Source organism: Podarcis erhardii, assembly GCF_964252035.2.
Source record: "Podarcis erhardii genome assembly, chromosome: 17".
Lineage (NCBI taxonomy): Eukaryota > Metazoa > Chordata > Lepidosauria > Squamata > Lacertidae > Podarcis > Podarcis erhardii.
Genome location: NC_138515.1, coordinates 35,217,470 through 35,243,980, shown reverse-complemented (window position 1 = coordinate 35,243,980; position 26,511 = coordinate 35,217,470). Strand labels below are relative to the sequence as shown.

The window sequence follows — 26,511 nt, the reverse complement described above, 5'->3', positions numbered from 1 at the left end:
AAGGACACATTCTACTCATGTAAAAACACGCTGATTCCTGGACCGCCCGTGGGCCAGATTGAGAAGGTGGCTGGGCCGCATCCGGCCAACGGGCCTTGGGTTGCCTATGCCTGCCCTAGAGCAAAATATTTTTTTTTTCTTTTTTATAAATTGCTGGCATCCATCTGTCTCGAGGGACAACTGAGTGCACTTCCAGGGGGTCAAGTCAAACCACTGCATTAGCAACACGGAAGTGTCCTCTCCAGGGCTCAAGCCTGAGCAGTGTGTATGGGGGTCCTGGGCTGCCCATATGACAAGACTCTCGTCAGCATTTGTGCTGGTCCCGGGGGCTAACCGAGAGGCGAGGTAGCTGGGTCCAAGGCAGGGAGTCGGGTGAGGTCAGGAGCTCCGGCAGAGAAGCAGGACAGGGTGCAGGCAGGAACAGGCTACCAACAACGTTGCTCCCACAACTTGGGACTGAGGCTGGCTGGCTTTTATCTGCCCCGAGGCATAGGGCGGCCCCGATCCTCTGGTGACTCGCCTCTCCTGGCCTGGAGGCGAGCACTCCTCCTGCAGGAACTGAGTTCCCTCCGCCTCTCTAACCCTGAGCCTCTGCAGCTCAGGAGAGGCTGGAGGGTTACCGGACCCAGAGGCAACCTCAGCTTCCCCTGATGGGGCTGAGAGTGGAGCACCTACAGGCAATGGGTCCTCCATCACCTCAGGAGCCAGAGCAGACTCAGCTGGTGCCTGCACCTGAGGATCCAGCACAGGTGAGGACCCTTCAGGCTCAAGCCCCAGCCCCAGCTCAGCTGGTTCTGGAGGCGGGGGATCCTGTGCAGGCTGGGATCCCTCAGATTCAGCATCCGAGTCTGAACCCCAGGCCATCACAGCATTGTTGATGTGGCCCAAACGAAAGCAGAGCAATATGTTTGGACCAGCTTGGCTGCAGCAGTTGCCAGAAGGAGGTGTACAAAGACACCATCCAGTCGTCTTAGGGACTCCACTCTGGATTTGTGTAGGGCTCACTCCTTAGCCTTTTCTTCTCCTGAAGAAATGCCTCCCTAGGTTGATGAGCCCCATGTGCCTCTCACTTCCATTTACAAACTGCCAAAAGTTGGATCCAATATTGTTTTTGCCCTCTCAATCCGCCACAGCCTGTTTTTGCATGCAGGGGAAGTCCGTAACTCACAGAGGGTTTGAGACCCATCGGCTCCCCTCACCTGGTTTAGCTGGCCAGTCAAAGCCATTTTCTGGAGTGCGGCCTTTGTCATCTGTTGAAACCTAAGAGCCACAGGTGAGAGCAGAGTGCAGGGTGGGGACCAAAGGTGGACAAACTACCCCAGAAGGAGCACGATGTGTCCCATCCCCCCGAGGTATTACCCGCCTATTACACCCCATGATTTTTTATTTAATAAATAATAAAGTAGTAACGTTACAATGGCAGTTTAGCTTGTGCAGTGTGTTGAATATGATAGCTCATGAGAAGGACTTGGGTGTCACTGTATGTCAGAAATCATAAAAAAAGGCAAATTGCTAATAATCGTTTATTTTAGCTTAAGAGAGAGACTCAAAAACTCTTTCTTGTGCCAGAGAGACCAAGTACAAAATCATTTTGTTACACTGGGTATTATTATATGATATTATATGATGGGAGGTTTTAGGCTTTTACATTTTCAACAAATGTAAAGCTGCACTTGGCAAATCAAAATTTGTGGTAGTTCTTTTGTTTTACGCTTACAGGTCATTCGTCATGTCAGCTGTCCATGAGTTTCTGCATGTAATATGGACCAAGACACTGTTAACAGCTACACAGTTGCCTTCAGCTAAGCAGGAAAGAAAAATCAGAGTGACTGCACATTGGGATTCTTCGGATTGAAGTGGCTCTTCAGGGTTTCCCAGCACTTGTAGTAGTTTTTATCTAGGGAACTTTTCAGCCCCCATTTGGTGACAGCCAAGCTAAAAGAAGACTCAAACATGAAGGCCTGCAGGAAAAGTCACATAAAATGTTGAGGAAGGGGAAAGTATCTAGCCACAACCTATTAATTAAATGCAAACAGAAGTTGCTTTAACAAGAGTTGTTGCACAGAGTGTTGCGCAAATGATTTGAGAGAAAATCCGTTATACACACGAGACCTTAAATTGTATCTAGGAAGTATTGACAAGTCTAGCCTTTGACTACTCATGTTTACAGTTCTCATAAGGTTGTCCAGATATAGAAATAAATATTCAGAACGGGGTTGACTCCGCCATTAGAAGTCTACTGAGAAGCTGAATTTTGCTTATCAGTAGAAATAACCAGACTTTCATATAAAGTGGTGCCCCGCAAGACGAATGCCTCACAAGACGGAAAACCCGCTAGATGAAAGGGTTTTCTGTTTTGGAGGTGCTTCGCAAAACGAATTTCCTATGGGCTTGCTTTGCAAGATGAAAATGTCTTGCGAGTTCCTGCGGGGGTTTTTTCCTTCCCCCCCCCTTTTTCTAAGCCGCTAAGCCGCTTATCTGCTTATCCGCTAAGCCGCTAAACCGCTAATAGCGCTAATCTGCTAAGCCGTCAATGGGCTTGCTTCGCTAGACGAAGAGACTCGCGGAACGGATTAATTTCATCTTGCGAGGCACCACTGTACAGTGGTACCTTGGGTTACAAACACCTTAGGTTACAGACTCCGCTAACCCAGAAGTAGTACCTCGGGTTAAGAACTTTACCTCAGAATGAGAACAGAAATTCTCGCGGCGGCAGTGGGAGGCCCCATTAGCTAGAGTGGTACCTCAGGTTAAGAACGGTTTCAGGTTAAGAACGGACCTCCGGAACGAATTAAGTTTGTAACCAGAGGTACCACTGTAGTTCTTTTGTTGCAATTATTTTTCAGTTCTGTTGATCCCGACTTGATTTCAGGGATACATGAGTCACTGAAACACTATATCTTGATAACTGGAAATCCTTTTCACCACCCCAGCCAATCCAACTGCAAATAAGATAAAAGCTGGACATCTCATGATGATGAATTTTAAGACTATTACCTAACTCAATTTGTGTAGTATATTTGCATGAGCATGTCACACAGAACTTGGTAACAGGCACACAATTCTGCATATACTTTGCTAGACTTGACAAATCTGAATTCTTACAAAGCCTGAAATCTTACAAAGCCTGAATTCTTACAAAGCCCGAACTATTTACAAAAGGCAGCATGCCTTGGCAAGACCTCATACAGAGGCCCAAGTTCATAAAACACCACAGATTATTCCTGTGCAAGTTAGAAAATGCTTAATGCCCACAAGTGATTGCTGCTCTACATAATTTACATCACGTGGCTGTTGTGAAGAGAGCTTTGTTCACTACCTTGGGCTCCTTAGATGAGCCATGGAATATAAATGAAATAAAAAATGCAATACAGTGGTACCTTGGGTTAAGAACTTAATTCGTTCTGGAGGTCCGTTCTTAACCTGAAACTGTTCTTAACCTGAAGCACCACTTTAACTAATGGGGCCTCCTGCTGCCGCCAGAGCACGATTTCTGTTCTCATCCTGAAGCAAAGATCTTAACCTGAGGTACTATTTCTGGGTTAGCGGAGTCTGTAACCTGAAGCGTATGTAACCTGAAGCGTCTTTAACCTTTAGAGAAGATGGAGGAAGACTGGAAGAAATTTAAGATGTATCTACAAAAACATTGTAATTTGGTTGAATGTTAAGAAGGATGCTAGATTATAAAAAATTGGCCACCACTAAATTAGATTTAAATTTGATGATAAGTGAGACTAAAGAAAATATAAAATTTTTTGGAAGAACTGCTAGATTATATTTGAATGAGTGGATATGAGATTGTAAACAAGTTGATAATTTGTTTGGAAAAAAAACTTTTAACGATGTAAATGGGAGCGGGAGACGCGAGGGAGTCCAAAGAAGTGATGAAATTATGTTTGTGACAGAAGTAAGATTGTTTATTGTTTGTGCATTTATATTTAAAAACTTTAATAAATATTTATAAAAAAAAAATAAAATGAAGCGTCTTTAACCTGAGGTACCACTGTATGTCTATAGTCTTAACATCTAACACATTCAAATTCCTTTGTAGTCTCAGGCTGCTTGGAAACCCCTTTTTGCACCTCAAGTTTAAAAGGAAGAAGACGCCCCCCCCCCCTTTTCCATGTTGACTTGGGACACCCATTCATCTTTGAAGCATCCATGGGCTTCCTTAAGGCATGATTTTCATAGAATCAGCATTGTACAGTTGGAAGGGACCTCAAGGGTCCTTAGCTCCTGCAATGCAAGAATCCCACCCACAGTCGTCCCTGGCTGGTCTCTTCTTGCCTTCCTTTGGCAGCCCACAAGCCACTTGACTAATACAGTTCAGTCTCTGGCTAGCTAGACATCTTACTTCTCTCTCCCAATCTTTTGACTGGTCAGAAGTTATTCCCCCTTGTGGATCATTTTCTGTGTAAAATAGGAATGACTCTTGCTGCCCAAATGGGCAACTCTTCCATTTGCATCTCCGCCCGGAGAGCAAGCTGGAAAAACCCCGTATCGCAGCTGCTAGGCTTCAACGTTTTAGGCTCTTACCATGGTTCCTTCTGCAATTCTCTCAGGCACCAGCTTGCTTGTGCTCGCCTTCTCAAAACAAGCGCCATCTGGCCCGTGGGGCGTCATCATACTGTGAAGGGTGGCACCTCCAGCAACAAATCCTTCTTCCTTTGCCTCATAAGTCCCTTTGATCAGGCCCATAAACTCACTCATGCAGTTCCCTGTGGAAATTAAAAAGGGGCAAAGTCACAGCTGGTCTGCAATTTGGCCACCGTGGGAGTTGGTCAACTATGTTGTAGAGGCTCAAGTCTGTCGTAGAATTGGAGATATCTGAACCACATTACAGATGCTTTGAGAGGTGACAGTCCTTACCCGTTCATTATTAAATTAAGCTTTTCTAATTTTTTAGAAAAAGAATTATAGAGATCTCAATTTCAACCACACAGGAAACTGTTTTAACTGCTATAACGAGTGTCTCTGGATCTTAAATTGAGGCTCATACAACAAAAAAATAATATTTAGAATATACTGGACCCCATTAGGTAAAGGTAAAGGTACCCCTGCCCGTACGGGCCAGTCGTGTCCGACTCTGGGGTTGCATGCTCATCTCGCTCTAGAGGCCGTGAGCCGGCGCCATCCGAAGACACTTCCGGGTCACGTGGCCAGCGTGACGAAGCTGCCCTGGCGAGCCTGCACCAGCGCAGTGCACGGAAACGCCATTTACCTTCCTGCTATAAAGCGGTACCTACTTATCTACTTGCACTTAAGGGTGCTTTCGAACTGCTAGGAGCTGGGACCGAAGGACGGGAGCTCACCCCGCCGCAGGGATTCGAACCGCTGACCATACGATCAGCAAATCCTAGGCATGGAGGTTTTACTCACAGCGCCACCCGTGTCCCCTGGACCCCATTACGTTTGTTTTAAAAAGGGCTGTCTAACTGTTGGAGATGCAATAGGGATAATGCTTCTCTAAAACATTTGTTTTTTCATTGTTCTGTATTGAAAGATTTTTGGCAGAAAGTAACGGAAACCACCAACAGAACTGTACGGAACAACCTTACATTTACAGAGCAAAATATCCTCTTGAATTATATACCCAGCACATGGTACCTTACAAAAGGACAATATGAGTGGACTCTCTGTGCCCTGACCACAGCAAAAAAGACTGATACTGATGAATTAGAAAAATAAAAATGCGGCTCCCTTCTACGATTGGATTGAAGACTTATACAAACTCGCAACATATGAATAACTTGCATATAAGCACAGACTTGCCATGGACAAATTTAATGATATTTGGAATCCATTCTTACAAATACTATAATAGGTTATGATCTGGTGAAGTGCAAAAACAACCTTGTAAAAAACATTTAAATTAAGCTTTTACAGCGTTTTTAAAGAATGAATAAGCAGCAGGCCACCTTTTCCTCTATTGTACTTCCTTTTATGGAGGTTTAGAGGAGAGTGGCTTTTATCCAGTCACCACTCATCCCCCTTTCCAGGTTCTGTTGAAGAGACAGCTAGGCTAGCAACTAAACTCTGCTAAAGGAGGTCTTCTATCTGTTGTGCAGAACTGAAGCCTTTGTGGATGTATCTGTCAGGGACCATGCTGAGGAGGCTACACTGAGGAGGAATGGTGGGAGCCTCCCCCTGCTCCTGATCAGGATCCTGAATCTTCCCAGGAGCAGGAGGACAGTATAGATTTGGAACAGCGGTTTGCAGAGGGGCATAGTTCAGAAGGCAGAAGCTGGGAAGTACTGGATGGGGAACAGCTAGGAGGAGAAGAACTGGAAGAGAGAAAGTTAACAGACTCACTGTCGCTAGAAAGCGTCCAGCCGCTTAGCCCAAGGTCAAGGAGAGTAGATAAGGTGGCAGCACAGAAAGCACAATGGTTGCGAGATCAGGTTGCAAGACGCAGGAGTGACGGGGGGACCAGGGAGGAAGTGGGTAGAACCCTTAATTGGGAGGACCTTCATTCCTAGGAATGAATTTTTTGTTCTCTCACTGTGATCATTAAAATTTCTAACTGGTAAGAGACTCCTTTTGCTTTGTTCTGCTTATTTACTGCCAAAAGGGGCGGGAGAGGAAGCCAATTCCCCAAAGCCTGACAGTATCTACTGTAACAGTTTCACAGCACAGCAGAGTAAGTGACAGACATACTGTGGTAATAAGGTGGACGGAAAGTCTTGGTGGCCACTGCCCAGCGGGGTGGGAATATAACAAAGTCAGCAACCGCCACTCCAGGACGAGTTGACTTTGCCGTCAGGACAGTGAAAATAGAAGGATCCTGCAAACAGAAAGAAGATTGACAGGTTATTTAAACAGGGCCAAGTGCTAACCTGATACATCAGATATATTGTATGAGACAGGCAAGGCACATCTTCTAGACTACATCTCATTGATTCTGTGATGGCCTGGGACTCGGAACCAGAGGAGTCCCAGTCTGCACCGGATCCTTTGCCTCAGGCATCATCTGAACCAAGCCTGGGGCCTGATCCTGAAGAGTCCCAGTCTGCACAGGTTCCCCTGCAACAAGCACCAGCTGGGCCAAGTCAGGGGCCTGAGCCTGCCCTGGCTCCAGATGCGGGGATGACCTGGTTGCCTTCAGCAGGGCCATCACTTACAGCTGCTCCACTACCAGCTGGGCCAGGGGAGGCTGAGGCGGCCCCTGGGTCTAGTCACCCACCGACGTCTCCCGAGCTACAGAGACTAAGGTCTGAGAGAATGAGAGACCTGAGTACTCCCAGGAGGAGTGCTCACCTTCGGGCGAGACAGGGAGGTGAGTCGTCGGGGGATCAGGACCGGCCGTTACCCTGACAAAGATAAAAGGCTGTCGGACCTCGCCCCAGGTTGCGGGAGCAACGTTGCTGTATGCCAGATCCTGCCTGAGATCCTGTACCTGTCCTTGCCTGGTTTCCTGCCTTGGCCCTGTCGGACTGACTCCTCGCGGAGCCTTCAGATTCTGGACCGCACCTGGACTGCGTTTCTCGGGTTACCCCCAGCACAGATTCCAGCATGAATTATATATTCCCAGGGTGGGGTTTTAGCCTCCAAATGTATTTATATTATTATTGCTATAGGACTATTCTCTCCCTTGATTCCAATCTTGCCTTTGATGGTGCTGGCTTTGGAAAGAATTACCAAACTATAGAATGTTTCCTAAGGTGAGAATTCAAACTTACCCAGGACATCCAGAAACTTACCGCATGGTCAAAAGCCACAGAATTAATGACCATGAAATTGCTGAGATTGTACTTGTATGGGGTGTAGTTCCCATGCCAGGCCACAACATTGAATGGAGAAGAGCTCTATAAGATTAAGCAGAATGCAAGCACCTTGACTTGTGCAAAGTGTCTGGTATTTATGGAGATTAGAGAATGTAACTGGTACAGTCTAAACACATCCCCGCCTCTTAAATGTATATTTTATCTTTCTGTTACAAAATTGTACACACAGAAATTGTAAAACATGACATGACTGGGGGAAAATGGGTCACTAGGGGGGTAAAATACGAAACATATTATTTTAAAGTAAATAATAACATGGTGAAAAGGGACACGGGTGGCGCAGTGGGTTAAGCCACAGAGTCTAAGACTTGCCGATCAGAAGGTCAGCGATTCGAATCCCTGTGACGGGGTGAGCTCCCGCTGTTTGGTCCCAGCTCCTGCCAACCTAGCAGTTCGAAAGCACGTCAAAGTGCAAGTAGATAAATAGGTACCGCTCCAGCGGGAAGGTAAACAGCGCTTCCATGCGCTGCTCTGGTTCGCCAGAAGCAGCTTAGTCATGCTGGCCACATGACCCGGAAGCTGTATGCGGCTCCCTCGGCCAATAAAGCGAGATGAGCGCCGCAACCCCAGAGTCGGTCACGACTGGACCTAATGGTCAGGGGTCCCTTTACCTTTACAAATAACGTGGTGATTACAGTAAACCAGTTCAATAATCTCCATTATCTGCTCACTTGCAAACAGACAACCTCTGCCTGCTACTACGCATCGCTTCTCCTTCGTATTTGGGACGGGGTCTTACCTGCATCCCTGATTCCTGCAATTTCTGATTGATCATCTTTGTCATGGGGGTAGGAACCTGATCATAGATTACATGGTGGGCTCCAACTGAAGCCCATTGGAAGTTCCCTTGTTGGTTTCCCTTACTGCCTAAAGAGCTGGCCTTCAGTCTTCTCGTTCCACTCACCTCACCAAAACTCCAAAACATTGCAAATCTGCTTAACCAGATTCCTTTGCTCACCTTTGAACTATTTAGCTTTGCCTCGCTGGCTATGCACAGAACTTGCATGGTTTAATAACAACAGGAGAAAGTCAGTGTGACGGACTGCATTTAACACCTCAACCCTTAGACTGACGTTGAATGAAACGCTTCATTTTCTAAACGGAAAACTGTCATGTCCTCACCTGCTGTGCTGTAAAGAGTTTCCCCTGGTACTTGTTGACAACTGTGTAGCCCTCAGCTACTTGGCGATCTTCGTACCAGGCAACGGGCACAAGGAAATCTCGGGGGTTCGCCAAGCCATTGGCACCTGGGAAGGAATGGCACAATCAGGTCTTTGTAACAAATTGTATAACTGGGCACTGGGAATACACACACACACACAGTATAAAAAGGTAAAAGTAAAGGACCCCTGACTGTTAAGTCCAGTGGCAAACGACTCTGAGGTTGTGGAGCTCATCTCGCTTTACGGGCCAAGGGAGCCGGCGTTTGTCCGCAGACAGTTTTTTTCTGGGTCATGTGGCCAGCATGACTAAGCCGCTTCTGGTGAACCAGAGCAGCGCACGGAAATGCCGTTTACCCTCCCGCTGGAATGGTACCTATTTATCTACTTGCATTTTTTTGGCATGCTTTCGAACTTGTAGGTTGGCAGGAGCAGGGACCGAGCAACGGGAGCTCACCCCATTGCGGGGATTCGAACTGTTGACCTTCCGCTCGGCAAGCCCTAGGCTCTGTGGTTTAACCCACAGCGCCACCCATGTCCTATATATACAGTGTATGTATGTATGTATGTATGTATGTATATGTGTGTGTGTGTGTGTGTGTATAGTTTTCAGATTAAAGTTTTACAATCATGTATCCAGCATACAACATAAAAACAAGATTCCAAAGACTCTCCTGGACTTCCCTCCTCCCCTTTGTGGGTCCTATTGTTAATCATTTCCTCCTGTACCTTTTATGATAATCAAAATCTTTTATATCTCCATTATGTCCAAAATTCACCATTAAACTACAAGTTTTATTCCAATCCTCCTATCAGTTTTAGCTGTTTACAACGGTTTTTAAGATAAATTATAAATTTCCCCCATTCCTTATTAACCCTTATTAAAATTTTAGTCTTCCTGATTTCTGATTCTTCCAGTCATTTTTGCCATTTTGGCATAATCCATCAACTTAATCTGCCATTCTTCTCTGGTAGGGACTTTATCTTTTTTCCATCTCTGGGCCAATAACATCCACGCAGCACTGGGAATATCAGTCTATTCTTGGACAGCCTCAAAAAGAGCTTCTCTGTACTTGAGATGAAAACATTTTATGCTGTATTGTATATTTAGATATTACTGTAGAAAGGTTTTTTGCCAATGATTCTTGTGGAAAGTAGGGATTTCTAAGTAACAGAAAGACTCCCGTACCCTTGCTTCAAAATGTGCATGTCCTCTAATGGCTGGGAAGTATCTGGGAAATGTGAGCCAAGTCACATGATTCATATTCCTAAACCCTGCAGCAAAACCTATTGGTAGCTCATAACGTTACCAGGTTATGTTGGTAGGATCTGGTAATATAAATTGGCCTAGAAGACCCTTGAGGTTCCTTCAATTCTATGATTCTATAATAACTGTAACTTCAAGAGGCTGGAATTCTAAAAGGCTGCTTGGAGTAAGTATCGCTCTGCTGAACCATACCAGGGTACAGGTCCACAGAATCTTAGCATTTGGTTTGAAACAGCAGCCACCAAGTACTTCTTGGTCTTCATAAACTTTGAGGTGGCTCATCCACACTTTCTTTCGTCCCACTGCTTTTCTCCAGAGAAAACTGCTCTTTAGCGCTCAATAAATGACAATTTTGGCTTTCTGTGAATGGACATTTGCTTTGATTGAGCACTAAAGAGTGGCTTTTCCCTGGGAAAGTGTGGGTTAAGTGGAAAACTGCTCAGACCCAGATTTCAAGCACAGGACAAGCGGAAGTGCTCTTGTTGCTTGTCTCCTGCATCTAGTGTTCAGAGATACACCATTTCTGAATATTCCACCAAACCACCATGCTGACAATAAATGAATTTAAAGGCATGGATTTTAGTCTAAAACCCTTTTCAAAGCCATTGAAGCTAATGCATATCACCACATCTGGTGCTACTGAATTATGCATTATGTAAAGAAACATCTTGTTTTGCTTGTCCTGGAATCTTCTGCCAACCAAATTCACTGAGTAACATGGCAAATTGTAGGCATTTGTGCAAGCCTGAAATGTGGGGTGGGAATTCAACAGTACTGCTGCCTGTGTGAACCAGCTTTCAATTCTAGTAAATTAATATTTTACTATAAGAAAAGATGGAGGAAGTCTAATCTGAAACATCAGTGTAGCTCTGAAATCCTTTTTCAACTTCTGGGGCCCACATTTTATTTTGTTGTTAGTAGTGCGAAGAAGAAATATGGGGGGGGGGTTAATTGCTCTCTGTTTTGTGGTGTTGTAATGATTCTAATAAAAAGCATTATATTGTTATTGAAAGCAATCATCAATAGTTACCAATAGGTCCCAAGTCTGGCAGCTCAAAATGTCCCCCATATATCTCCAGGATATAGCCTCGAGTTTCTCCAAATACTTCTACACTGAAACGCATTCCTTGCTGGGAGACAAAGAACAACAACAACAAAAAACCCCTATTAGGAAGCTCACCTCAGGATTATTGCTTCAGGCCATTAACTAATTGACCACACCAATGACTAAGGATGTGTCAATAAGACTTGTCCAACATTTGGATCACATTATGTAGAAGCACAATGCAGCTTGCCTGACCTAGAGGGATCCAAATAGCTAAATCACAGACATGGCACAGAAAATGTAGCTTTCTGCCCTAGGATGCCAGAATGCTTTAAAAAAAAAAAGCACCGAGTTGCATCTTTTTGTTTCCAGTTACTGCATCATTCCCAAAAGAGCCAAATATAAGAATTTACAGAGGCAATCTGTAGAGGTGAGTCACTTTAGTTTTCTTTAATGCATCATAATTTTTGGCAGAACAACTTTTAAAGAGAATGTGCTGATGTCAGAGCCGAAATAAGAGACAAGGATAACAACATTTTCAATATTAATAGAATGAAATTTATTATCTAGCAATGTCCAGACTTCCTTCCTTCATAGAAACATGCCACAATTTCCCAGTGAAGATGTATGCAATTCAACCTGGATGTGAAACCTAATTCAGATGTGGAAGCACACTGCAGTGCTCATCTGGCCAGTGCCGGATTTACGTATAAGCTAAACAAGCTATAGCTTAGGGCCCCACTCTCATGGGAGCCCCCAGAAAAATTTAAAGGGGAAAAAACTGGATGTACATTTCCAAAATATAAGATAAAAAACAAATAAAATAAAACCTAGATACAGCAACAGTGTTTTGTGTTGTGTAGGCTCCTATGATGTAAGTCATGGGCTCCGCCTGCTAGCCTGCTCCCTAAAATATCACTGGTTTGCTCATTTCTATATATAGGGTGCCTACATTCTGCATGGACTGGTTGCAGGGCAACATGTAGCATGCAGCTGCAGACTGCAGTGCAGCGCAGTTGAATGTAGGTCAAGCTGTTGTGTTGTTGTTGTTTAGTCGTTTAGTCATGTCCGACTCTTTGTGACCCCCTGGACCAGAGCACGCCAGGCCCTCCTGTCTTCCACCGCCTCCTGCAGTTTGGTCAGGCTCATGTTTGTAGTTTCGAGAACACTGTCCCACCATCTCGTCCTCTGTCCTCCCCTTCTCCTTGTGCCCTCCATCTTTCCCAGCATCAGGGTCTTTTCCAGGGAGTCTTCTCTTCTCATGAGGTGGCCAAAGTATTGGAGCCTCAACTTCACGATCTGTCCTTCCAGTGAGCACTCAGGGCTGATTTCCTTCAGAATGGAGAGGTTTGATCTTCTTGCAGTCCATGGGACTCTCAAGAGTCTCCTCCAGCACCAGAATTCAAAAGCATCAATCCTTCGGTGATCAGCCTTCTTTATGGTCCAGCTCTCACTTCCATACATCACTACTGGGAAAACCATAGCTTTAACTATACAGACCTTTGTTGGCAAGGTGATGTCTCTGCTTTTTAAGATGCTGTCTAGGTTTGCCATCACCTTTCTCCCAAGGAGCAGGCGTCTTTTAATTTCGTGACTGCTGTCACCATCTGCAGTGATCATGGAGCCCAAGAAAGTAAAATCTCTCACTGCCTCCATTTCTTCCCCTTCTATTTGCCAGGAGGTGATGGGACCAGTGGCCATGATCTTCGTTTTTTTGATGTTGAGCTTCAGACCATATTTTGCGCTCTCTTCTTTTACCCTCATTAAAAGGTTCTTTAATTCCTCCTCACTTTCTGCCATCAAGGTTGTGTCATCTGCATATCTGAGGTTGTTGATATTTCTTCTGGCGATCTTAATTCCGGCTTGGGATTCATCCAGTCCAGCCTTTCGCATGATGAATCAAGCTGTTGTACCTGTTATCTAATATTAAAGACTGATGATCAGGCAGCATGGACTAAGGGGATGAGCCTTACGCCTACTGATTGATTTCATGTAGTACATAATTTATTTATTTTGATCCCATTATGGTTTTGGATACCTGTTAAGTCCATAAATTACCATATAGCATCTATTCAACACAAAAAAACACCAACAATTTGTTGTTGACAAAAGACAGCTGGACATATAAAGGTCCCCATTACCTTCAGTAGCTTAAGGCCTCATTAAACCTAAATCCGGCCCATGCATGTCCCTCTCCAAGGCCTGCAGTCACATGCAGAAAAGGGCAGCTATTTCCAAAAACGAAGAATAGATCCCATTGTACTGCATGAGGCCAGCATCAATGGAGCAGCTGCACAGCTGTGGTGGTGACTCGTATGTAGGAAAAGCAAAATACGAGGAGACCCTCAGGTGGCCAACGGCTGTGTGATAGGATCCTACAGGAGTCTTGCAGAACTAACATTTTTGCCTAGAAGATCAAGGGCAACGTACAAGGGTGTTTGCGTGTTGTGCTGTCCAGGGCTTACCTGAATAACACAGATCTCATTGGGCTCCACCATCAGCTTGCCAAACTCTGTAGTGATGAGCAATTTGCCTTGCTGTGGGACTGGAGGAAGGAAGCACAAACATATATGCTGTGGGACTGGAACACATTCCTATCCCCAGGCAACACTCCAGATGTACAGTGTTGTGTACCTGATCCTGCCCTAGGAAAGCCACTTGGAGTAGATGGTTCTCTAATACTACAGAGAGCTATGATTCCATTGTTATCTTCTTACTCTCTGCAATCTTGCCCTTTGCTCCAAAACCCTCCCAGTCCCCTCTGTGTCAATATTGCAGCTTTAAATAAAGAGAATAAAGTGAAAAAATAAATAAAGAGAGAAGACAAGAGTTGAGAAGAAGAAATCAGAATGATAAAGGTCAGAGGGACAACTCACCAATCAGGAAGTCTCCATCGGAATTATAAAAGCATCTATAGAGGAAAAAGTAATTGTCGAGTGTTCAAAATTCAAGGTATCTACAATAGAATCTTTATTTTAAACTCTTTAAGGAAAGTTCAACTGATTTCAGTGAAACTTCTTTTCAAGTGAGTCTGCTAAGAAAATTCCACAATGCTGTGTGCCCAGGTGTGGAAATAAATGTTCCTAGACTCTGGGGTGTTTTTCAATGTCATCGTTTTCAGCTCACACATTGAGTGCAATTTCATGACAGAAACGCCGAGAGCGTTAGGTTAGAATCGTAATCTTTGGCACCCTAGTTTTCTATGTTCAGGGAACATAAGAGGTATTCCAGGAGTGAGGAATCATGTGAGGCCCCACTCTGAAGCAGCACAACTGGGTACAAGTTTACCAGCTCAATGTCTACCATTATGGGATGTCATTAAGAGTCTTTCCTAGTAAGTTGCTTACTAGACAAGAGGTGGCCATTGTGGTGCCTCCCAACGATGTCTCTGAACCACAACTCCCATAAGCCCCTGCCAGCATAGCCAATGGTCAGGGATGAAGGGATGATAGTTGTAGTTCATCTACATATGGAGGCCTGTTGTCTTTGTCCATTTTATCTTGTCTATCCATTCTGAAGGAAATCAGCCCTGAGTGCTCACTGGAAGGACAGATCCTGAAGCTGAGGCTCTAGTACTTTGGCCACCTCATGAGAAGAGAAGACTCCCTGGAAAAGACCCTGATGTTGGGAAAGATGGAGGGCACAAGGGGACGACAGAGGACGAGATGGTGGGACAGTGTTCTGGAAGCTACCAGCATGAGTTTGACCCAACTGCGGGAGGCAGTGGAAGACAGGAGTGCCTGGCGTGCTCTGGTCCAGGGGGTCACAAAGAGTTGGACACGACTAAACAACTAAACAACAACAACACATATGAAGGCATAGGAGCCAACTCCTAGGGGCCAAGGTCCCTTCACACACACCCAATAAAATATTCAAGGGTGCCTGCCCCCTAAGCTGATGGGCATTGCCATTCAAAATATGTGCGTGCGCCGCATCATGTGATCACTTATGTGGGGCGGGGCTTACCTGCCCCTCCCATATTTTTTTCAAGTTGCCCCCCCCCCCCGCCCCTTGGAGGGCAGAACACTGGCTACCCTTTTACTTAGAGACATAGCGCTCTGGTGCCTCAAGCAGCATTCAAAATACTTACAATGCATGGAATAGGAGAAAGGGGAAAGAAAAGAGGGATAATCAAGGTCTCCAAATATTCAAATAAATCTTTATAGCCTGCCCTTCACGAAAAAGCGATTCCATGGTGAGGTACAAGAAAAGCAAAAATGGCAATGCTTATAAAGAGAGGGACCGATAAAAGGAGCATTAGCAGCAGAAACAGCAATGGCAAAAATGTATAAATCTAAATCAAATAAGTGTTGGAAATGTAAAGAGAAAGGTTTTTTTTATCATATATGGTAGTAAGGTTAAAGCTTACTGGGAAATGATATATAATGAAATGAAAAGGATGTTTAAAATAACCTTTGTAAAAATAACAAAACCCAGAAGCTTTACTTTGGGTAATTATAGGGATAAAACTACCTAAAATGTATAGAAACGTATTCATGTGTGCTACTACAGTGGCAAGAATGTAATTCACCCCAAAATGGAAAGAAGCAGAAGTCCCAGCAAAGGAAGAATGCATGCAAAAACTTATGGAATATGCAGAAATGCTGAAACTTACCAGAAGAATAAGAAATCAAGATAAGAAACTTTTTATAAAAGAATGGAAATGATTTATTGAATATTTACAGATAAATTGTAAACAGATAAAAACATTGGCAGGATTATTTTAATAACTTGCAGTTTCATAAGAGTATATATTTAAAGGAGATTAATAAATGAGCAAATTAGGTTAATTAGGATAAGCAGAAGATATTAAAAATAAAGTTAAGGAACCGCAGAAAGAGGGGGAAGGAAGTCAAGTTTTGAAATGTCAACATGATTGTAAAATTAGTGAACTGCATAAAATTAGTGAAATGTTTAAAAGAAACAGCAATGACAATACCATAACCCACCCAACCAATTGCAGCACAAATTATAGCGAAACAATATTTAGTATTAGCCAGAACTGTCAAGGAAAACCTTCATTGCTCACGCATTGCTCACAGACCTGTTAATCATGGAGCTGTTACAGGTAAAGATGTGAATCGCAAGTCCTTCTCGAGACCTGGGCTCACCAGCGCCACACACAGTGTGCAATCCCTATGGAAAACGTGCACTTAACATTAGCCTAAATCACAGGTGCCTTTGCTTCGTCTAACCCCATCCCCAAATTCTCTCCGCCTTAGATAAACACTTGGCTATTGCTTTCAGTTTAAACAACTCTAACAACTTTGAAATCCACTCATGATTGTGGGAATGTTGTGGATAGTAGGAGAGGATATATTGATTCAATATTATCCTTCCTCCCTCACGCTGGTGAGTCAAATAGCAGAGCACATTTCCCTTATACAGCAGGAAGCTAGTTTGCAAATTCGTTTGAATCTCTTTAGTTAAGCAATCCAGTCTGGCATGCCCAGATTGGATTATTCCTGGGAAGTCCCCTTTTGACCCCTCTCTAAAGAATAAAGACACAACAGTCTTTCTTCAAAAGTAACAAGAAGTTTACTTACATTCAGTTCACAGTTTGATCCCTGAAGGCAGGTTTTGGCTTGTAGTTACAGTTACAGAGAAAGGTGCGGATTCATCCCATAGGGGGACTTATCCCATTAGTCCAAGAGAATCAAAAGGAGTCAAAAGAGTAAAAGAGGAGGATGGCTGCGTGACTGGACCTTGTATGGGGGGTCTCTTGAGGTCACACCCACCTACCTGGTCACATGCAGGGGGACGATGCTCCAGACCAGGTGTAACAGGAAGTCCTCCTGGCTGGAGGAACATCCCCCTGTCTGCGTCCACTCTAGGAAAACAAGGAATGCTGTATTTGACTGCTCCAATGGATTACATTGCACAATGATGACAATTAAAAGTGGTCACTCAGTGAAGAGTTAGAGGGATACAGAGAAGTGTTTGATGTTTTTGAGGGAGGTAGGGAAGGTCCGTGTCAGTTTCAGAATTTCTCAGGACTGGGATGGGGGCTGGAGGACAGCATTATCCCAAGAAGTCATACAGTTCCCCACAATTACATGTGAATTAAGTGGCCATGGGGCTGATGTAGCCTGTCTAGCCCCTTGGGTTGTTTTTCTTTTTACATTGGCCTGTCCAGTTATTTCAGATAGATGGATAGAAAATGTGTGTGTATATTTCAATTACAGAGAAGAATTACAGTATTTTTTCATGTCATCTTAATACCTACAAGCAGAGAGGTTGAGTACGCTTTTGTTAACAAGGTGTGGTTTGCAGCAGATCGTACTACCTCAGTTTCCTCAGCCACAAAATGTACAGCACGATTCCTTGTTATAGTTTGTGGTTTTTTTAACTTACATTTTAGTCTTTAACTTACGGTTACAAAGTCCAGCTTTCTCTGAGTGGCCTTTGGGATCTCAAAAGGTTTCCATCGCAGCTAGAATGAAAGAGAGAAATAAAAATTATTCTAAGAATATATTATGACATCTTTAAAAGAACAAATGCTTTTTTGAATGTAAAGGCAAAGGTAAAGGGACCCCTGACCATTAGGTCCAGTCGTGACCGACTCTGGGGTTGTGGTGCTCATCTCGCTTTAATGGCTGAGGGAGCTGGCGTACAGCTTCCAGGTCATGTGGCCAGCGTGACTAAGCTGCTTCTGGCGAACCAGAGCAGCACACGGAAACGCCGTTTACCTTCCCGCCAGAGTGGTACCTATTTATCTACTTGCACTTTGACGTGCTTTTGAACTGCTAGGTGGGCAGGAGCAGGGACCGAGCAACGGGAGCTCAACCCATCACGGGGATTCGAACCGCCAACCTTCTGATCAGCAAGTCCTAGGCTCTGTGGTTTAACCCACAGCGCCACCTGCGTCCCTTAAGAATAAATTATGACATCTTTAAAAGAACAAATGCTTTTTTGAATGTAGGGGTCCCTATTTTTGCCCCATCCTCTTTTCTCAATAACACTCTTGGCCCACTAGACTAACTGCCTTAAGTTTGACCTTGGCTCTTATGATGTCAGTCCCTTCCACGGGCACTTAGCTGAGCCCAACATTTGAGAGTTCAAATTGGGGTAAATAAGTACAGTAAATGGACAAAAGTACAAAGATTCACAAAAATGTTTAGGGTTATGTGGACCCCTGCACCCCCCCCCCGAAAAATAGCACTGGTTACGATTATTGTCTGTATAGAAGTGATCATGCTGAGGAAGGATTTTAAATTCTCTTCCGGGAAACAAAGTTTGAGTTCATGTGTCTCTGGCATATCAACTGCTATCTCTGTGAAACATTGGCCTTCCTGGGAAAGGAGCCAAAGGTTTCGACTTGTAATGTTATCATTATTCCTTGCACCTGTGATTACCTGATTGGGTTCAGGCTCAGCTTCGTCCCAGCTGTGTGTCAGGTAGCCCTGATGCACAGGCTGAAAGGGCTTGTGGCAAACAGAAGGCAGGATTCTGTACAGCCAGCTAGAGAGGAAAACAAATGCAGAGAAGTCATGGAAATTTGGCTGACTAAATGCCTCTGTGACATGCACTGCTCCAGTGCAGAATCTGTCATTGTGCTCTGGACTGCGGAAGAACTGAACAGTCTCTGCTCCCATGAGTGAGATAGATTTTCTGGGCTGCAGTTGCTGTGTGTGTTGAGAGGAGGCAGTCGCCTTCCACAGAGATCACCACCAGGCATTTCCAGGACACTATTGTGCTGTATGAATGAGCATCAAAGAAGGAGTCTCTCTGGGAGGCAGGATACATTGAATCTGCATCATCGATGTGGCCATAGCTGTGTGACTGTAAGCAGATTCCTTCCTGGGCATTCCACTCCTGCTTTCTTGCAGACGTGGACCTCTCTTTCAGGACTGATTAAGGGAGCAAGAGTTCTTGAAAGCTGTCCTGTAAGCCTCTATACCCTAATCCCTTAGATGAGGGAGCGTTCGGCAGTTGCTCAAAGGCACACTCCACAATTACAAGCTTGCATGTCCCAAGACTAAGTAAGCCTTTCTATTGGAATCAGATCCCAGAGCAAAACACTGGGAGCCTCTGCATGGAAGTCAAGGACAAGGTATCCTATGGACACATTCCTCAAGGGCTTCTGCACATGAAATTGAGAAGATCCATAGTTGAGAAGATCCACTTGGGGGGGCCAAATTTTGGCCTCACTCATACAGTCAAATCTCGGTTGTCGAACGTAATCTGTTCTGGAAGCCCATTTGGTTTCCGAAATGTTCAGCAACCAAGGCGGGGCTTCCGATTGGTTGCAGGAGCTTCCTACACTCAAGCAGAAGCAGCATTGGACGTTTGGCTTCCGAGAAACATTTAAAAACTGAAGCATTTACTTCCAGGTTTTTGGCATTTGGGAGCTGAAACATTCCAAAACAGAGGTTTTTGGGATCCAAGGTTTGACTGTACTACCAAATATTACCAAAGTCTACCCCTAGTCTGTCACTACCAATACTAAACAGCATCAGTGTCTTTGGAATAAAGTTGCAGTGACTTGTAAAACACCATGCTGGGGCCCAGTGGCATAGCGTGGGGGGTGCCAGGGGTGCCGGTCGCACCGGGCGCAACATCTGGGGGGGCGCGAGTCCAGAGGGAAGGGACAAGTTCCTTCCTCCGCCGGGCTCCCCGCCGCCACCGCCAGCCTTGCGCCCTAGCGCGCGCGTGCCCCCGCCGCCGCCGCTGCGCTCCACTCACTGCTCGCAGGAGGAGCAGCCGCTGCAGCAGCGCCGACGCCGCCACCAACGCCTGGCCGGGCACGGGCAGCCTCCGCACCCCGACGCCGCCGCCATCCCCTCGGCCCAGCCACAGGCGGCGGCTGCTTCTGCCGACTGGGAGGGAGGAGAGCTCCGAGGGGCCTCGCCGCGCCCTGCTCTCCCCAAAACCCTCCGAGAGGAAGCCGGCGGGCGGGCGAGGGTCTCCCGGCGGAAGGGGGCGCCGCTGGCTCTGGCTCTCAGCGCAAGTCTCAGCCGTGGGGGGGGGGTTCCGGCGAGGACGGAGCGCGGCTGGAAGCCCCCGGACCAGGCCGGGGGGAGGAGAGGCGCTCGCCAAGCCCGGATCTGGAGCACCTCGGAGCGCGGGCTCCACCTACAGCCCAAGGAGAGGAGGGGGCGGGGAGGCGCCCGAGGGGAGGGGGCTTCGGCTGCCTCGGCCCGCGAGGGCTCCGCAAATAATAAATTTAATAAATTCCTGCTGAGCCTTAAGGGGGGGTCCTTGGCTCCTTCGCTCGCCCCCAGCCCCAGTGGCATAGCGTGGGGGGTGCAGGGGGGCGGCCGCAACATCTGGGGGGGGCGCGCTCGCACTCGAGTGCTAAAATCCAGGGGTTAGGGGGCGCAAATTACTTGCCTTGCCCCGGGTGCTGACAACCCACGCTACGCCACTGCTGGGGCCAACAACATTTCACTATCTCCCCCTCACTATACACACACACACACATACGTTATGCATGATTTCCCCAAATCCATCCATACCTTCTCCGGTTCGTGGATCGTGGGCAGGTGAACGCTGACCCAGAAAGCTGCTCAGCATACAGACCATATGGGCAGATCTGAGGGCTATTCTAAACCAAAACAGATAAGAAGAATTAAGCATCCATGACGATGGCCATCTAACCTCAGCTTCAAAACCTCCAATGGAAACCCCAACACTTTTTTAAAAAGTCATGGAAGGGATGAATATGGATTCGAAAAACTGTCTCAAACTGCAGTTTCTCTGCTTTAAACACACTCCCAGCCACTTGTTCTCTGAGGGTGCAAAAATATCTATTTGCAAAGTAAATGGGTGGTTTGGGCCTCTAAGTAGCACTGGAAATTATCACGGATGGCTGAGTCACCCCAGAGGCTGGCCGTGGCTCCCGCTGTGAATAGCATCCTTCTCACATTTCAGGTGTCACAAATACCTGTCCTTCTGGCAAGGCTCCAGGGCAGCGTGGATCTTCAGAGCTAAACTCATTACCAAATCCTGACATGTACTGCAAAACAAAAAGTTGTTTCACACAATGAAACCAGCGCCTATAAATAGATATGCTACTTCCTCCCCCAGCACAGAGCCTCCAAGTGTCTATTTTCCAGGGCCATCCCTGATTTAGAGAAGCTGTCCTGGTTTCTGATATGATCACAGAATGTCCCACTTTTCCTTAGGATGTCCCTATTTTCATTGGAGAAATGTGGGGGGGGGGGTGGAGTTATCCGATCCCCAAGCCGTCTGAAGGCAATCCTGTATTGGGAATTTAAAAAAAGAAATGTTTAATATTTAATTATGTTGGAAGCTGCCCAGAGTGGTTGGGGCGACCCAGTAAGGTGAATGGGGTATACTGTAGATAGTAAAATTATCATTATGGAATGGGACAAGCTCTGTTTTGAATTTTCATACAAATAAGGAGCTGGGAATTAGCAATCCATTTCCGCATTTGTCCAAAAGAAAAAATGTCACGCTTTCTAGTCTTTATTTTGCTTACTTGTGTAATATTTGTACAGTGCTTAATGCAAATATATTTAAAAATTCATCTGGCAACATTTTATCTTTGGTTTGGCATTTTTCAAACAAAATTGGGAGATGAAAGTCCACCAGAGCATAAAAAATTAAATGATGTTCATTTATTTGAATGAGCTGAATATAAAGTTGAGTGCTCTCATTGGAAGTTCAGCTCTGGTCTACAAACCATGACCTTTCATTGAAGAGATTAGACAGCAGGCATGGACATATACTTTTGAAGTTGGGTTTCATGAAGTGGAATATGATTAAGGTTGCTTCTCAAACACCGTGCATAATGCATTTTCTGAAGGCCACCCTGGTGATGGCTGTCTTTGAAGAACTCCTGTTATTCTTTTACAAAACGTGGGAGGCATTCCGTGTGGGCCTACACATACAATGCAGGCTGCAAAGTTGAGAAAAATAAAAGGCTTTAGATAAATAAACCATGTGTGTGTCCATCTCTGGATGGAAAAGAGACACACATCTGACCAGTGCTAGAACCACCCATACTAGAAGCTCCATCTTAATTCTACCTGTTTGTGGTGTCAAACTCCCCAAATATCCCCCCCCCCTTTGGTGAAAAGGAAAGTATTTCAGCTGCAAAGGCTGTTTGTGATGCACCCTCCCTGCCTCTCAGTCCAACACATGCACACATCTTCTCTGGAATAGGTAAAAGGTCAAGGTCAAGGACCCTTGGGTGGTTAAGTCCAGTCAAAGGCAACTATGGGGTTGCAGCGCTCATCTCGCTTTCAGGCCAAGGGAGCCGGCGTTTGTCCACAGACAGCTTTCAGGGTCATGTGGCCAGCATGACCAGCTTCTGGTGCAACAGGACACCATGACGGAAACCAGAGCGCATGGAAACACTGTTTACCTTCCCACTGAAGTGGTACCTATTTATCTACTTGCACTGGCGTGCTTTCGAGTGGCTAGGTTGGCAGAAGCTGGGAAAGAGCAACCGGAGATCAGTCCATTGCAGGGATTTGAACCGCTGACCTTCCGATCAGCAAGCCCAAGAGGCTCAGTGGTTTAGACCACAGCGCCACCCGTGTCCCCTTCTCTGGAATATTTGCATACCCTCCAAGGGTTCTGATTTTCCAGGGACAGTCTTGGAATTGTGATAGGATTGCCATATTGTTGAGCTTTTTAAAGGAAGATTTCACAGTGTTACAATTCTTCCCGGCATGCCTTAAACGACAGTGTCCAGAACTCTTGGAGGGGGAATATATGCTTTGAATGTGCTTTAAAGGTATACTGTACCCTAGTCAGGCAGCAAAGCAGGCAGCAGATTTCTGCTAGAGCTTTTTTTATGGTGCAAATAAAAAATTAAAAATCTTCCAACACATCTGGAAAGTTCTTGTTCAGTCTAGAGACTTTAGAGTTAACTGAGAGTTATGCAAAAGCAAGACGGTATCAGTACGATTGGCTGGAAGAGGAACACCCCCCAAATACCAAGAGGATGTGTGCTGGGGGGAAGGGATGTCAAATATTCAGCTGGGAAAGAAAAGACAGTCTGGCTTGTGAAACTGAGGGGAGTTGGGATCTGCAGTTAAAAGAAAAACCCACTTGCAACCCAAATTTAGACAGCCAAAATCAAAATATGGGGAGAAAATGATTCAGTTAAATAGAATGACTGATGTTTAAAACTTTTCAGATCAGCAAAAATGGAAGGGACATTTGAAAGCTTGCAATTAAACGAACTGGTTAATAAAATAGTTGGCTCCTCTGTCCAAGCCAAACAGTAGAACGATCTGGAGGCACCAGACTTCCCCTGCACACATCTGGATTTAAAAGCACATGAAAACATCTGGTTTCCATTCTGCACGCTGAAAACGTTTGCAGCCAGGATTCCAAATAAGATTTAAAGGGATTCCCACACCAGCTTAAAACAAAGTATTCTATAGATCTCCTAAGAAATAATAGTTGTTAGAAGGAAATTGGAAGGCGAGGAAATGTTTTAGCTCTTCCAGAGAGAGCTCAGGGGTCTCAGTGCTACGGTTGTCTTACCTTCAGCTCTGCAAATTTGTCCATGCTTGTTGTGTTACAGGGGAAGTCACAAAAGCTAAGCCAGGTGTTTTGTCCAGGTGATAAGCCAGTGAGTTCCAGTGATGGAATATTCTTTATTTTCTTGTGGCAGCAGCTGAGGACAGTTTTGATCGTGTGATGGCAAGAGATCGACCCTGCAAGTGAGACAGTCCAAGAGAAGTTTTGAACTAGTTACTCAACCAAGCCTGAGTTTAATAAGAAACAGACTTCTCTGCTAGAGCAAACGGAGGAATTGATCTTTGCAGATCAACAAACAGAAAGGGGGGAAAGAGGAGAGGGGAAGGGCAGCTTGTTGGCAGTTTTTGTTCACTTTATTTCAGCTCACGTTAGCAAGGAACCAAGAAAATCTAAGTATGGATAGACATTTAAGTTAAAATAGCAACAATTAATAAGGAATGATTAGAATTATGACAAACATATGTACAAAAAAATAGAATAGCCCTTTTGAGCAATTGGCAATATGCCTGGTTTTATATTGAAGGTAACTTTTGGGGGGCTCGGGGATATTGTGGTTGTGCCTCTTGTGTGACCATCATTTTAAATTTTCTTTAGCTGTACCTTAAGAAAGTGTTGAAGGGACGTGGGTGGCGCTGTGGGTTAAACCACAGAGCCTAGGACTTGCCGATCAGAAGGTCAGCGGTTCGAATCCCCGTGATGGAGTGAGCTCCCGTTGCTCGGTCCCTGCTCCTGCCAACCTAGCAGTTCGAAAGCACATAAAAGTGCAAGTAGATAAATAGGGACCGCTCCGGCGGGAAGGTAAACGGCGTTTCCGTGCACTGCTCTGGTTCGCCAGAAGCGGCTTAGTCCTGCTGGCCACATGACCCGGAAGCTGTACGCCAGCTCCCTTGGCCAATAAAGCGAGATGAGCGCCGCAACCCCAGAGTCGGCCACGACTGGACCTAATGGTCAGGGGTCCCTTTACCTTTACCTTTAAGAAAGTGTTGTGAGCCAGTGCAATCGATTCTTTCTTCTATATTCAAAAGGAAAAGCAACTGCTCTATGTGGTCTCTCCAGCACCTCATCTTTTTACAAAAAAGAGAAAGAAACCCAAACCCCAATCTCACTGCATAAGCTATTGTTTAGGGTGGCATTTCTCCGAGGGTACGCCACGCCACAGTGTTGTGGCAGGAGAGGGTGGCAAGTGTGGCAGGAAGATTCAAGGACAAGCCAAGAAACATTTGAACATTTCAGGGTAGGATAGGATAGGGCAGGGTGGATGCTGGGGGGGGGGCGGGCCGCCCTGGGTGTCACCACTGAGGAGGGTGACAAAAAGCCAGGTGGCACTCACCGCGGGGCCTGCAATGCGCCCGAGCCACACATCTCTCCTGGGAGTGATGTGGTGGCTTGGGCACGTGCAGCCTCCATGGTGCCCCAAATGGTCCACCCACACCCTCCCCCTCAGCTGTAGGGCGGCTGGGGGGGGGGAGGAGGCAGGCAGACTCCTTGGAGGCCCCGTGGAGCATCCTGCCCTGACTCGCCCCATCCTGTGGGCAGCTGGCCCTGCCTCTGGGTGCAGGGCAGACGTGCTGCTCCAGGCGCCTGATCAGCTTCCTGTGCCACTGGGATAGAGTAGAGTCCTTTTCTAATTTATTTTTTGTGGAATATGGATAGAAAAGTTTCAAAACGAGAGCAAGAGCATTGGCTATTCTTTTATTATTACTATTACTATCATTTTGTTTTACATATTTAATATTATAATCATATCACAACACATCCAAAGTTACAAGGTTCCCCCGAATCTCTGGACTTCCCACCTTCCCCTCCATGGTTCTGTTGTTAAACCTTTTCTACTGCATCTTTTTAAAAATAATCCATACTTTTAATAACTCCCTTGTGTCCATGGTTCTTGTTACATTACAGTGGTACCTCGGGTTACAGGTGCTTCAGGTTACAGATGCTTCAGGTTACAGACTCCACTAACCCAGAAATAGTTTATTTCCTTGACATCTGATGGGAAGGCATTCCACAGGATGGGTGCCACCACCGAAAAGGCCCTCTGCCTGGTTCCTTGTAACCTCACTTCTCACAGTGAGGGAACCACCAGAAAGCCCTCGGAGCTGGACCTCAGTGTCTGGGCAGAACGATGGGGGTGGAGACGCTCCTTCAGGTCTACTGGACCAAGGCCGTTTAGGGCTTTAAAGGTCAGCACCAACACTTTGAATTGTGCTCGGAAATGTACTGGGAAACTATGCTCATTCTAATTCCATAGTTAGCACATGCTTGGAAGTGTGGGATAAGTGTGGCACAAAATGCAGACATAGGGGACCTGTGCTTGCAGTGCCATTTTATTCAAACTTTTTATGTCAGCTGATGGGTCAGGGCTCATATCTGCACTGTCTCAGGTGCCTGCAGCCAAAGCAGCAGGATTTAACCCCCCACTTAGCAGATGATGGGTTAAATCCTGCTCAGTTTGATCGAACTTGCCCATTCCCTCTTGTGAACAGATGCACAAAGCCAAAGGAAGCAGCGGGGGGGGGGGGGGAACAGGTCTGCTATCCTTCACTGCATGCCTGTTTCTTGGAAGGTGTGTGCTGCAAAAACAAATAGACTTTTTTCCCTGCATCCCTGCATGATGAAGAAGTCTTGCTGCGTGGAGGGAGAAACCTGCTTTATGTAGACATGGGCTCCGACAGGGACTTCTCCATGGTGCAGTGCTGCAGGAAAAAATGGCGTCTGCGTGCTTTGCTGATCCTGGGTTTTTTCACCTACATCACTACACAACAAAGAAATTGTGCCTCCCACAGGAAAAGG

General features: G+C 45.7%; 1 protein-coding gene and 1 long non-coding RNA gene across 2 annotated transcripts; both read right to left on the bottom strand.

The window, feature by feature from the left end:
• Nucleotides 1-1,697: 1,697 nt before the first annotated feature.
• Nucleotides 1,698-23,936, bottom strand: HGD (homogentisate 1,2-dioxygenase). The gene is made up of 14 exons (XM_081845344.1): nt 23,722-23,936; nt 21,143-21,214; nt 20,715-20,803; nt 18,612-18,717; nt 17,630-17,689; nt 16,301-16,392; nt 14,133-14,167; nt 13,722-13,801; nt 11,242-11,341; nt 8,907-9,031; nt 7,701-7,805; nt 6,658-6,784; nt 4,537-4,718; nt 1,698-1,961 (listed from the first exon to the last, which is right to left on the bottom strand). Exons 1-14 carry the CDS (start codon nt 23,743-23,745, stop codon nt 1,821-1,823), a joined length of 1,338 nt encoding a protein of 445 aa, XP_081701470.1. The 5' UTR covers nt 23,746-23,936; the 3' UTR covers nt 1,698-1,820.
• LOC309332580 lies at nt 2,831-4,530 on the bottom strand. Its single transcript, XR_014152198.1, has 3 exons — nt 3,993-4,530; nt 3,145-3,575; nt 2,831-3,110 (listed from the first exon to the last, which is right to left on the bottom strand). It is a non-coding gene; the product is annotated as an uncharacterized lncRNA (long non-coding RNA).
• Nucleotides 23,937-26,511: the final 2,575 nt, after the last annotated feature.